Raw genomic sequence first — 14,782 nt, forward strand, 5'->3', positions numbered from 1 at the left:
CCAATCAGGAGACAAACTTGGTGGAAGGTGGAAAGGTGGCATCCTGTGACAATGGCACACAAAGGTAAAAAGTCAATTTAGCAATACTACTGCCAGTGGGGCCAGTGGTAAATGTGAGTGTACACATGGCTGAAGATGCTACAGTCACTGTCAGTGGAGGAGACAGAAGTACTAACCCTGCTGTCTAGACATCAAGACCGGTTATGATTTTTGGACTCTGGAATGTGTGCTGCTACACAGGCCGAGGGTAACCCTAATAACATTGATTTTTACACACTGTCAACATTCATGACAGGACAGGTAGTTACTGGTTACACAAGATTCATCAGTTCATGTTTAATGTCAAACACAGTCATGGACAATTTAGTATCTCCAATTCACCTCACTTGCACGTCTTTGGACTGTGGGAGGAAACCTGAGCTCCCGAACCTTTTTCAGGGTGGCACAGTGTCTAGCACTGTCGCCTCACAGCAAACAAGGACTTCAAAAATACCTCAGACAGGGGTGTTTAACCTGTTGTGGAGTGTTCTTTAGATTTGAACATTTATTTAACCTAGTCGTTGAGGGTGCTTGTATCAGAGCACTCTTAGTGTTGGTCCCAACCCCGGATAAATAGAAGAGTCCAAATCAAACATGCAGACATACCGGATTGGTCGAGGCCTGGGTTAACTACATCTAGGATTTATTTACGTTTTTTGGTAATAGCTCAGTGGTTAAACCACTGGTAATCAGGAGGTTACTAGTTCAATCCCCACATCTGCCTGGTTGGACTGTGGGAGGAAACTCCACACAGAAAGGACCCGGACTGCTCCACCTGGAAATTATTGACATTAACATTTTTGGCATTTAGCGGATGCTTTTATCCAAAGCGACTAACAGAATTGTGATAGTATACTGTCTAGGGGGGTCTTGCTCAAGGGCCCAACAGTGGCAGCCTAGCAGTGGTGGGGCTTGAACCAGCAAACTTTGGATTACTAGTCCAGTAACCACTAGGCTACAACTGCCACAACTGGGAATCGATCATAGGACGTGCTTGCTGCGAGGTGACAGTGCTATCCCTAATAAAAGGACACTAGATGAACAGAAATGATACAAGCCTAAGCGTATTAACCCGTCAGAGCTTTACTAGTCCTGTTTTTAAAACCCAATCTGTTAAGTAAGTAAGTCACATACTAGCTACTTACCATCCAGTAAAATAAAGTGCCACACAGTAGTGTTCAGGGAACCAACATCATGGCTAACGAGCTAACGTAGATACAGACAATTCTCCAAGCTCTGCGCTCCTGAGGTAGACCTAGGTTTAAATAAAGCGTCCTCCCGTTCTACTTGCAGGGTCTTTTATTTTAACTAGCGCACTTGTTTCGGCTGTAAGGACGAACGTCTCAGTTCTGTCTTCCCGTCTGAGTAATGCGTGATTATTGCCTTTAATGCAGCGCACTCCTGACCTGCAGCTGCACAAAAGGGCCGTAATAAAGCCCGCTCAGCGCTAAAGCACACTTCCGGCTATTAGTCTTGGTGTAGCCGAGAAGCCGTGAGCCAGACGCACTTCCTCTCGAGTTTAAACCAAGCACACACACTCATACACAGACACACACTCACACAGTGCGTCAGCGTTTCTATCTGAACCGGTCGAGAGCGCACGGGCGAAAGCCTACACGAAACCTCTAATCAACAGAGGGTCAGGAATCTGAAAAGCACACAAAAAGACTGAATGTGTTAGTAATCTGGACAAAAGCGTTCTCGGAGTGGACGGCACACGCTCGCCGTCCGGAGTGTTGGGGTTAGTCAGAACAGAAAGAGAAGTGTAAAGACAGAAATGGAGAGCTGTACACCCAGTCCCATGAAGACGTTCCACTTTAAACTGATGAGAAGAGTCTCTGAGAGTCTCCACGCGGGCCGTGAGGGGGTGTCAGAGTGGCCCGTTAGGAATCAGAGGGTGGACTGTGGCTCTCCAGTCGGCGGTCAGTTCGAGAGGCCTCATCTCTTATAGTGATTGGGGGCGTCTGCAAAGGCGAACTTCAGCCTGTAAGCCTCGGCCAGCAGCACGCTTACCTCCTCGTTACCCCAGTGCATCGTGGGAAGATTTTGCAGCAGGATCATCAGGCCCTGTGAGGAGAAATGCATGAACATGTTAGACACTCTGCACAGACGTCCTCTCACATACACACACGCATTAACACACATTCTCGGGACTGCATTGCCAGAAGTAGGTGTCTCTCACTCTCTCTCACCCTCTCTCTCTCAATTCAATTCAATTCGCTTTATTGACATGACAAATTTACATATTTGTATTGTCAAAGCTTACATTAGTATATACAGGTCCTTCTCAAAAAATTAGCATATTGTGATAAAGTTCATTATTTTCCATAATGTAATGATAAAAATTAAACTTTCATATATTTTAGATTCATTGCACACCAACTGAAATATTTCGGGTCTTTTATTGTTTTGATACTGATGATTTTGGCATACAGCTCATGAAAACCCAAAATTCCTATCTCAAAAAATTAGCATATCATGAAAAGGTTCTCTAAACGAGCTATTAACCTAATCATCTGAATCAACGAATTAACTCTAAACACCTGCAAAAGATTCCTGAGGCTTTTAAAAACTCCCAGCCTGGTTCATTACTCAAAACCGCAATCATGGGTAAGACTGCCGACCTGACTGCTGTCCAGAAGGCCATCATTGACACCCTCAAGCAAGAGGGTAAGACACAGAAAGAAATTTCTGAACGAATAGGCTGTTCCCAGAGTGCTGTATCAAGGCACCTCAGTGGGAAGTCTGTGGGAAGGAAAAAGTGTGGCAGAAAACGCTGCACAACGAGAAGAGGTGACCGGACCCTGAGGAAGATTGTGGAGAAGGGCCGATTCCAGACCTTGGGGGACCTGCGGAAGCAGTGGACTGAGTCTGGAGTAGAAACATCCAGAGCCACCGTGCACAGGCGTGTGCAGGAAATGGGCTACAGGTGCCGCATTCCCCAGGTCAAGCCACTTTTGAACCAGAAACAGCGGCAGAAGCGCCTGACCTGGGCTACAGAGAAGCAGCACTGGACTGTTGCTCAGTGGTCCAAAGTACTGTTTTCGGAAATCAAGGTGCCAGAGTCTGGAGGAAGACTGGGGAGAAGGAAATGCCAAAATGCCTGAAGTCCAGTGTCAAGTACCCACAGTCAGTGATGGTCTGGGGTGCCATGTCAGCTGCTGGTGTTGGTCCACTGTGTTTTATCAAGGGCAGGGTCAATGCAGCTAGCTATCAGGAGATTTTGGAGCACTTCATGCTTCCATCTGCTGAAAAGCTTTATGGAGATGAAGATTTCATTTTTCAGCACGACCTGGCACCTGCTCACAGTGCCAAAACCACTGGTGAATGGTTTACTGACCATGGTATTACTGTGCTCAATTGGCCTGCCAACTCTCCTGACCTGAACCCCATAGAGAATCTGTGGGATATTGTGAAGAGAAAGTTGAGAGACACAAGACCCAACACTCTGGATGAGCTTAAGGCCGCTATCGAAGCATCCTGGGCCTCCATAACACCTCAGCAGTGCCACAGGCTGATTGCCTCCATGCCACGCCGCATTGAAGCAGTCATTTCTGCAAAAGGATTCCCGACCAAGTATTGAGTGCATAACTGAACATAATTATTTGAAGGTTGACTTTTTTTGTATTAAAAACACTTTTCTTTTATTGGTCGGATGAAATATGCTAATTTTTTGAGATAGGAATTTTGGGTTTTCATGAGCTGTATGCCAAAATCATCAGTATTAAAACAATAAAAGACCTGAAATATTTCAGTTGGTGTGCAATGAATCTAAAATATATGAAAGTTTAATTTTTATCATTACATTATGGAAAATAATGAACTTTATCACAATATGCTAATTTTTTTAGAAGGACCTGTATATATATATTTGAAAAAAGAACAAGTATATACATAGAAAAAAAATGGTAAGAAAATATTCATTATGTAATAAAACAATTGTTCACACAAAAAGAGAGAAAATATTACTGTGTGTGTGTGTGTGTGGTGGGTGTGCGATGTGTGTGGTGTGTGTGTGTGGTGGGTGTGTGGGGGGTGGGTGGGGATTTTACTTGGTGTTTCACTCACTGTCCCGGAGTGTGTGACACTCCTGTACATATCTGGCTGCAGTGGAGGCTGATGGTCCCTCTCCTAATATAATGGCCAGTTTCTCGCTGTCTGTCAGCGTTCTGAAGCCGCTCACCTCTCTTCCAAACTGATTAAAATACTTGTGTCTAATTGTTGTGTATTTTGGGCAGTTTAGAAGGAAGTGCACCTCTGTCTCTACCTCACCTGTCCTGCAGTGACCACACAGTCTCTCCTCTCTGGGGATCCAGGACTTTTTTAACCTGCCTCTCTCGATGGCCAGGCTGTGGTCACTCAGTCTGTATTTGGTGAGGATCTGTCTCTGCTTCGTACCTCGGACAGTAAGGAGATACGTGGCCAGGTTGTAGGGTCAGATAGCAGTTTAGTCTGTTTTGGGATTAAGTTTGGGTTGTGTGAATTTGGGTGATCCTGATTGGTGTTTGGGAAGCAGTGTTGGTCAGAGAGTTGGGGTTGTTAGGGGTCAGTGTGTTGGTCAGTCTCTGGACCAGCTGACACAGGGGACTCTTTTCAGGGTAGAGCTCTCACACACACACCCACACACACACCCACACACACACCCACACCCACACCCACACACACCCACACACACACACACACACACACACACACACACACCATCAAGACTGCATTGCCAGGAGTTCAGTTCAGTGGTGCTTTATTGGCATGAATGTAATTAGATACATTATTGCCAAAGCAGTAAACAATAAACAGTAAACAGAAATTAGAAAAGAAGATACATATACAGTGTATCACAAAAGTGAGTACACCCCTCACATTTCTGCAGATATTTAAGTATATCTTTTCATGGGACAACACTGACAAAATGACACTTTGACACAATGAAAAGTAGTCTGTGTGCAGCTTATATAACAGTGTAAATTTATTCTTCCCTCAAAATAACTCAATATACAGCCATTAATGTCTAAACCACCGGCAACAAAAGTGAGTACACCCCTTAGTGAAAGTTCCTGAAGTGTCAATATTTTGTGTGGCCACCATTATTTCCCAGAACTGCCTTAACTCTCCTGGGCATGGAGTTTACCAGAGCTTCACAGGTTCCCACTGGAATGCTTTTCCAGTCCTCCATGACGACATCACGGAGCTGGCGGATATTCGAGACTTTGCGCTCCTCCACCTTCCGCTTGAGGATGCCCCAAAGATGTTCTATTGGGTTTAGGTCTGGAAACATGCTTGGCCAGTCCATCACCTTTACCCTCAACCTCTTCAATAAAGCAGTGGTCGTCTTAGAGGTGTGTTTGGGGTCATTATCATGCTGGAACACTGCCTTGCGACACTGTTTCCGGAGGGAGGGGATCATGCTCTGCTTCAGTATTTCACAGTACATATTGGAGTTCATGTGTCCCTCAATGAAATGTAACTCCCCAACACCTGCTGCACTCATGCAGCCCCAGACCATGGCATTCCCACCACCATGCTTGACTGTAGGCATGACACACTTATCTTTGTACTCCTCACCTGATTGCCGCCACACATACTTGAGACCATCTGAACCAAACAAATGAATCTTGGTCTCATCAGACCATAGGACATGGTTCCAGTAATCCATGTCCTTTGTTGACATGTCTTCAGCAAACTGTTTGCAGGCTTTCTTGTGTAGAGACTTCAGAAGAGGCTTCATTCTGGGGTGACAGCCATGCAGACCAATTTGATGTAGTGTGCGGCGTATGGTCTGAGCACTGACAGGCTGACCCCCCACCTTTTCAATCTCTGCAGCAATGCTGACAGCACTCCTGCACCTATCTTTCAAAGACAGCAGTTGGATGTGACGCTGAGCACGTGCACTCAGCTTCTTTGGACGACCAACGCGAGGTCTGTTCTGAGTGGACCCTGCTCTTTTAAAATGCTGGATGATCTTGGCCACTGTGCTGCAGCTCAGTTTCAGGGTGTTGGCAATCTTCTTGTAGCCTTGGCCATCTTCATGTAGCGCAACAATTCGTCTTTTAAGATCCTCAGAGAGTTCTTTGCCATGAGGTGCCATGTTGGAACTTTCAGTGACCAGTATGAGAGAGTGTGAGAGCTGTACTACTAAATTGAACACACCTGCTCCCTATGCACACCTGAGACCTAGTAACACTAACGAGTCACATGACATTTTGGAGGGAAAATGACAAGCAGTGCTCAATTTGGACATTTAGGGGTGTAGTCTCTTAAGGGTGTACTCACTTTTGTTGCCGGTGGTTTAGACATTAATGGCTGTATATTGAGTTATTTTGAGGGAAGAATAAATTTACACTGTTATATAAGCTGCACACAGACTACTTTTCATTGTGTCAAAGTGTCATTTTGTCAGTGTTGTCCCATGAAAAGATATACTTAAATATCTGCAGAAATGTGAGGGGTGTACTCACTTTTGTGATACACTGTATATAAAAAATTAATAACAATAAAAAATAACAAATAAAACAGATTAAAAATACAACTCTAGAATTTAAGTTATTTATAGGATTATTAATGATCAATAAAGAAGGTCAAAGAAAAATTAATAAAATAAACACCCTGTAATATCAGTAATAATCAATAATAATTTGTGCTCGGCCTCACTGGTTGTCCCTCAGATTGTGACACGCTGCTACAAATTGTGCAGCGTGTGTGATCAGTCCGCTCTTCTCTCCCAGTATGTAGGGCAGTTTGTGTGTGTTACTGCAGTGTAGGATCTTCCCATAGTACAGACTCCTGATAGAACTGTACTTTGGGCACTCTGTTAGGAAGTGCAGCTCTGTCTCCACCACTGCAAGCTCACAGTGAGAGCACAGCCTGGCCTCTCTGGGTGTCCAGCTCTGTCTGCGCCACCCGGTTTCGATGGCCAGGCTGTGCTCACTGAGTCTGTACCTCGTCAAAACCTTCCTCAGTTTTTTCTCTTTCATTTCTGTCAGGTAAGCAGCCAGAGAGTAATCTCGGTTCAGGGCTGAATAGCACTGGAGTCTGTGTTGTTGTTGTATTGTCTCAGTCCAGTATTTAATGTAATTTTGTTTGGTTAGAATTTGGTTGGGTGTAATGTTTTGGGCGAGTGTGTGGTGAGGCTGATTGGTGTGTGTGATGTTAGTGTGTTTTAGGTCACTGAGACTCAGGACCAGCTGGGTTAGGGGACTCCTTTCGACACACTCTCTCTCTCTCTCTCTCTCTCTCTCTCTCTCTCTCTCTCTCACACACACACACACACACACAGACACACACAGACACACACACAGACACACACACAGACACAGACACACACACACACACACAGACACAGGCGCGCACAGACACACACGCGCGCACATGCACACACACATTATCAGGACTGCACTGGCAAGAGCATGTCCCTCTCGCCCTTTCTCTCTCTCACACACATTCACTCACACACATTCACTCACTCACACACACACACACACACACACACACAGACACACACAGACACAATGCCGACTCTGCACTGAGAGATATTTTAGGAACTGATTAAGGTACAGTACATGGATAATTCTGCAGTACTCTAATTACACAAATTCAATCTCTACAATCAGTGAGACGAATTAAAACCAAACACACACACACACACATAATTCCTAATGATACATTTGCACACTATGCCAGCATTACACCGACAATGCCAGGGTGATAGGAAGCATAATCTCTCTCTCTCTCTTTGACACACACACACACACACACTTTTTAATCACTGAATCCACACACACGAGTACACACCTTATCACACTAAAGAACACTGCATAGCCAGGAGCAGGTCACTCTCACCCTCTCTCTGTCTCTCTCTCTCTCTCACACACACACACAAGTACACACCTTATCACACTAAAGAAGACTGCATAGCCAGGAGCAGGTCACTCTCACCCTCTCTCTCTCTCTCTCTCTCTCTCTCTCTCTCTCTCTCTCTCTCTCTCACACACACACACACACACACACACAGTTACACATGTTTTATCAAACTAAGATCTCTCGATCTCTCTCTCTCTCTCTCTCTCTCTCTCTCTCTCTCTATCTCTCTCTCACACACACACACACACACACACACATCTAAAGAAGATGGTGTTGCCAGGGGCAACCTCATGTCTGCTGGTAGAGGGAGGAGGCTGCGCTTCACCAAGCTGTTTATTTTTGATTGCGACTGGGTCACGGTGGGCCATCATAAAGCGCCGCCGCACGCCTGTAAATTATTTTAACTTTCAATCAGTGCGTCTTTGCCTTCTCAATCTCGGCGAGGCACTGGAGTGTGAGGTGCCTGTCAGTAAGCCGTTTCGGAGCGTCTGTCTCGGCAGCGGCGCGGTCAGGACCTCGCGAGCAGCAACTCATTTCTCTTAGCTAGAAAACGGAGAGTGTAATTCAGCGAAGGAGCGCCGGCCCGGCTCCAGGCTCACCGAAGCCCGAAGTCAATGAGAGCATTAGAGAAGCTTAGAGAGGAGGCACAGCCTCAATCTCCCAGCCTAATTCACCCAGCCTGGCTGGCACGACGGAGGGAATGAGTCTGCTTAACGGCTTAACAGACAGACTGAGACCCAGAGAAAACAGAAACTAGAAAAGAGAACAATGGATACAGATGTGTGTTGGGTCCTGGGAGCCACGGGTCCAGCTCCAGTTCAGTTTATGATGTTAAATACATGTCAACAGAGCAAGTACATTAAAGAAACATAAAGGCAAGGCTTTTCCCCAGCCAGGTGTAGTCGATCAGCCAGGACACAACTGGGGTACAATGATTTGGACAGTAGCTAATAAAGCTAACAAGTAATAAAAAAATATCTCACCCAAATATTTGGCCACATACTTGCCTTAAAAAAGCTAAAACGTAATATTAATAACCAACAAAACACGTCCATGTAGCCAATAGGGCACAATAAATAAATAAAGGATCCAGAAAAATGTTCCTCCTTATTGCAGTTTATCACCTTACATTTTGCCAAGTTCACACCACACGACTTTCAAGTCATCAGGTTGCTGTACAGTTCACACTACACGACTGGATCTCTTGCACTCGGGAGTGTTTTTAGTCGTTGTGGTTTTCACACTACACGACTGACCGGCGATAGGGGGTTTCACACTACACCATCTACCATCAGGAGGAATCTCAGGCGAGTCTGTCTGGTCGCCCAATCTACGTTTCGTCACGAAAACAAACGCAAGAAGTGACGAGGGGTTTAGCTATACTACGTCCAAAAATGCACGTCAACAATAAGCAAGCGATCAAAGTTGCTTGTGCGCTGATGTGCAGCGTAAAAGCAAAGAGGAAAAATAAATGAATCTGAGTGGATTTGGCAACTTGGACTTGGACACAAAGCAAACTTGATTAAGACAGGGTTTGATGAGTTTGTTTTAGAGAAACATCAGTGGACCTGAACAGAGGCCCCTGATTACCTTTGGGATGAATTAGATAAATTGATTGCAAGCCAGGCATTTATCTTTAATATCATTCCCTAACATTTACGGTTGCACTTTAGACTGAAAATGCACAAATTCCCCAAAGACGCTTTAAGGGGAAGAAGATTTTTATGTGATGATTAAGTGACAGCAGCTGTACATCAGTGCACCCCATCAGTGGGTTAAGAGCCTTGATCAAGGACCGAACACTGGCTGCATGTCAGAGCCAGGATTAGAACCCACAACCTTTGGTAACCCACCGCTCTACCCATTAAAAACGGCAAAATAGAACAAAACAAAGTTGCCATAAAGGCCTATAAGACCAACAATATTAATATTATCAAATGTAAAGAAATCATAGGAGGGAAAACTTTTATGGCACTGAAGTTACAACATGTAGTAGCCAAAATGTGGCCACTGAAAATAAATACATAAATAATTTTTTTGTTTGTTTGATTGTTTATTAGGATTTACGTCATGTTTTACACTTACATTCATGACAGGAACGGTAGTTACTCATTACACAAGATTCATCAATGCACAAGGTTATATAGAACACAGTCCTGGACAATTTTGTATCTCCAATTCACCTCACTTGCATGTTTTTGGACTGTGGGAGGAAACAGGAGCACCCGGAGGAAACCCACGCAGACACGGGGAGAACATGCAAACTCCACACAGAAAGGACCCGGACCGCCCCACCTGGGGATCGAACCCAGGACCTTCTTGCTGTGAGGCAACAATGCTACCCACTTAGCCTTTGTGCCGCCATAAATAAATAACAGCAGCAAAAATGCAAACAAAGTCCTATTGTGAATGATGACATTACCATAAACAGTAATTTATTACTGCAAGATTAATTATTTTAGCTGAACTATTGTAAGTGACGTACAGCATCCATTTAGCAAAAGTTTTTTCTTTAATTTAAACCTAGTCTGAGCTGGAGGACAAAAAAAAAACCTGTGCTGAGTGCTCCGGTGATTACACAGCTCAGGATTATTTCATTTCAAATACATTAAGAGCAGTAGGTCTACTGAGCAGCTTATAGCCTGTTCATTATGTACATGATTAGCAGACTTATTCAGGTTCAATTAAATGACTTTATTCATGGATCACCTGTGAACTCCTGAACTCCAGAACTGTCTGTGCCAGGTACTGTGTGTGTGTTTTTAGTTTATTTCATCTTCATTTTTATATGTTTTACCACTGCTTTGACCTGGTAGGGATTGAGGTGGGCTGGTTTTACCTGGAATCGCTGGGTGCAATGCAGAAACACACCCTGGTCAGGACGGCAATTTGTTGTGGGGCCTCGGCCACCCACCTCAGACATAGCCAATCATGTTTGTATGTACATGCAAGACCAGCTGATGGCATCGCTTGGGATTCAGATCCTGGATCTAGTAGTGGGCTAGCATAATTTACAGCTGCATTATTGTCTTATTTTTTTTATCACCACCCCCCCTTCCCCCCCCCCCCCCCCAATTTTCTCCCCTAATTTAGTCGTATCCAATTACCCTGATTGCGTTATGCTTCACCTCTACCGATACAACCCTCCACTGCTGACTGAGAAGCTTTGCAACTGACACACGCCCCCTCCGACACGTGTGCAGTACCGACTGCATCTTTTCACCTGCACGAGGTGAGCTCATATGTGGATCAGCCTTGTGCATGAAGAGAGCCACACCCTGATCAGCATTATTCCCCAACTCTTTGCAGGCGCCATCAATCAGCCAGCAGAGGTCGTAATTGCACCAGTTATGAGGAACCCTGGTCCAGCTTATCCCAACAGCCAATCGTTGTTCATGTAGCCACTTAACCCAGCTGGATGGCAGAGCTGAGATTCGATACGATATATTCTAAACCCCAGCTCTGGTGTGCTAGCGTGTTTTACCGCTGCGCCACCTGAGCGGCTTATTTATTTTTAAGAAAATGTTGCAGCATGTTTAATTTGTGATTCAAATTAAACAAATTATATTTATCAAAGTGTCATTAGGTACTATAGATACGCTTGGTCCCTGGTCAAGAAGGAAACTTGGGGTCACTTGGTAATAAAAACCACCATTAAATGTGGGACAATGGGTTTTAAAATGTATCGTACCACAGGGTTCCGCGCAGTGGAAAAGAGGCACAAGTTCCTTGCAGTATTAATGCTGCACTGACATTTAGATGCAGATGCTTTGTGGATGCAGACTGGGCACAAAATCAAAATCCAACCATAAAGCGTCTTGGTAAGAAGCTGTGCAATAATGAAACCCTTTATAGCTGCAGAACGCCTTGGCATCCAATATCTAGAACAGCAAAGGATGGATGGAACACCGTTCTTCTTAAATATATCGCCTTAATTTGTATTTTAATGATAGAGCACTACACTAACACCCTGGTAGTACAACATCAACAGTAAAGGACAAAACATATGATTTACATGATTAACCCAGACAATGACTGCATATTAAGTCATTCCGATTGACTAACTTATCGGTATGAAAAGACACTTCTCTCCACTGGCTCCCTGTTCATTTTAGAATTGATTTTAAAATTCTCTTGTTTACCTTTAAAGCACTGAATGGCTCTGCCCCGTCATATGTTTCAGATCTCCTGCGACCATATATTCCATCTAGGTCACTTAGATCAGCTGACCAGTTTCTGCTGATCGTACCAAAATCGACGCTCACTGTTTTTAAGTCTCGGTTAAAAACCTATCTTTATTCTTTGGCTTTTAACACAGTATGAGAGTGTGTGTTTGTCTGTATTAATGTGGTCTCATTGTATATTATTTATTGTTTTACTGTTCTTTGTTGCCTGTAATGGTTATTTTACTGTAGATTGTACAGTTGTTGTTTTAAATGTGCTTTATAAATAAATTGACATTGACACTTCTGTCCAGATGTTTGGTTTCTTCCTGGATGGTGTCACCCATAAACAGGGCAGGGAATCTACAAGTACATACAGACACGATTGACTATGTCTGAGGTGGGTGGCCGAGGCCCAATGATAGATTGGCGTCTTGTCTAGTGTGTGTTTCTGTGATCCCTACCAAGTCAAGGCAGTGGTAAAACATATGAAATGAAAATGAAATAAACTAAAAACAGACACACACAGTACCTGGCACAGATAGTTTTGGAGTTCATGAGTTCACAGGTGTTCCATAAATAAACTAATTTAATTAAATCCTGCCCTGTTTATGGGTGACACCATCCAGGAAGAAACCAAACATCTAGGGCAGTTGTTTGATTGTTTATTAGTATTTTTAATGTCATGTTTTACATTTTGGTTACATTCATGACAGGAACGGTAGTTACTCATTACACAAGATTCATCCGTTCACAAGGTTATATCAAACACAGTCAGGGACAATTTTGTGTCTCCAATTCATCTCACTTGCATGTCCTTGTACTGTGGGAGGAAACCGGAGCTCCTAGAGGAAACCCATGCAGTCACGGGGAGAACATGCAAACTCCACACAGCAAGGACCCAGACCGTCCCACCTGAGGATCGAACACAGGACCTTCTTGCTGTCAGGTGACAGTGCTACTCACTTATCCACCACACCGCCCTCTGGACTGGTAATCAGAAGATCGCTGGTTCAAACCCCACCACTGCCAGGTTGCCACTGTTGGGCCCTTGAGCAAGGCCCTTAACCCTTAATTGCTTAAAGGGTATACTGTAAGTCGTTTTGGATAAAAGCGTCTACTTAATGCAGAAAATTTAAATGTAAATCTGGACAGACGTGTCTTTTCATACTGATAAGTTACTCAATCAGAATAACTTAATATGCAGTGACCATGACCTTCAAGAGAACAAGTGGATTAAACCATAGCAGCAAATTAGAACCATCAGTGTTCATCGGTATAAAGTCAAACATTTAGGCATGGACTGTTCTCTTGGTGTATAACACTCTTCAGATTAGCAAAGATGAATGAAAACCTTTGATTTCATTTAAATATACACAGATCAGCCATAACATTAAAACCACCTCCTTGTTTCTACACTCACTGTCCATTTTATCAGCTCCACTTACCATATAGAAGCACTTAGTAGTTACTACAATTACTGACTGTAGTCCATTTGTTTCTCTGCATGCTTTGTTAGCCCTGTTTCATGCTGTTCTTCAATGGTCAGGACTCTCCCAGGACCACTACAGAGCAGGAATTATTTGGGTGGTGGATCATTCTCAGCACTGCAGTGACACTGACATGGTGGTGGTGTGTTAGTGTGTGTTGTGCTGGTATGAGTGGATCAGACACAGCAGCGCTGCTGGAGTTTTTAAACACCTCACTGTCACTGCTGGACTGAGAACAGTCCACCAACCAAAAAAAATATCCATCCAACAGCGCCCTGTGGGCAGCTGCTGTGACCACGGATGAAGGTATAGAAGATGACCAACTCAAAAAGCAGCAATAGATGAGCGATCGTCTCTGACTTTACATCTACAAGGTGGACCAACTAGGTAGGAGTGTCTAATAGAGTGGACAGTGAGTGGACACTGTATTTAAAAACTCCAGCAGCATTGCTGTGTCTGATCCACTGATACCGGCACAACACACACTAACACACCACCACCATGTCAGTGTCACTGCAGTGCTGAGAATGATCCACCACCTAAATAATACCTGCTCTGTAGTGGTCCTGACCATTGAAGAACAGGGTGAAAGCAGGATAAAACAGTATGTAGAGAAACAGATGGACTACAGTCAGTAATTGTAGAACTACAAAGTGCTTCTTTATGGTAAGTGGAGCTGATAAAATGGACAGTTGGTGTAGAAACAAGGAGGGAGTTTTAATGTTATGGCTGATCAGTGTATATGGAGATAAAGAATAACCTGGTCTATAAACCACTCACAAATGTCTAAGCAATCGGTACAAGCATGCACTTAGTTCAGTGGTCCCCCTGAAGGAAATGTTTTGTTGTTTTCTGTAGTAGGTACTGATGCATTTTAGTTTGCTCATTAATAACCAAAGTTTATGCAATGTCTCTCTCAGATGAACACTGATTAATGATGCTCCATCAAGGATATTAATTAGTACAAACATCTAACATCCATATTAAATCATCAACATGTAACTACTCAATTTTACTGATATCCATGACACATAATGCCTGTACGCTCATCAGCGCACATATAATGAGACCGTCTACCTCATCAAGATGGTCATCTTATCACACTTTATCTAATAAGAAGATTAAGACTTTAATTATGGTTGACAGGCCAAGCCAAATGATTTTCTGATAACTTCCTTAACTTGTGAGCATGACTAATAGACCAGGAATAGTTCATTCGACGTGCACTTCAGA

General features: G+C 43.8%; 1 protein-coding gene across 2 annotated transcripts in view; it reads right to left on the reverse strand.

Annotated features, from left to right (window-relative positions):
• Window positions 1-1,724: 1,724 nt before the first annotated feature.
• The window catches only part of tbc1d22a (TBC1 domain family, member 22a), a 259,440-nt gene continuing 246,382 nt past the window's right edge, over window positions 1,725-14,782 (reverse strand). For both annotated transcript variants that reach the window (XM_062996460.1, XM_062996461.1), the window contains one exon: window positions 1,725-2,106. In XM_062996460.1, coding sequence (XP_062852530.1) covers window positions 1,978-2,106 — 129 coding nt within the window. In that variant the 3' untranslated portion in view covers window positions 1,725-1,977. The remainder of the gene's footprint in view (window positions 2,107-14,782) is intronic.

Source organism: Trichomycterus rosablanca, chromosome 1 (genome assembly GCF_030014385.1).
Source record: "Trichomycterus rosablanca isolate fTriRos1 chromosome 1, fTriRos1.hap1, whole genome shotgun sequence".
In the NCBI taxonomy this organism is placed as follows: Eukaryota; Metazoa; Chordata; class Actinopteri; order Siluriformes; family Trichomycteridae; genus Trichomycterus; species Trichomycterus rosablanca.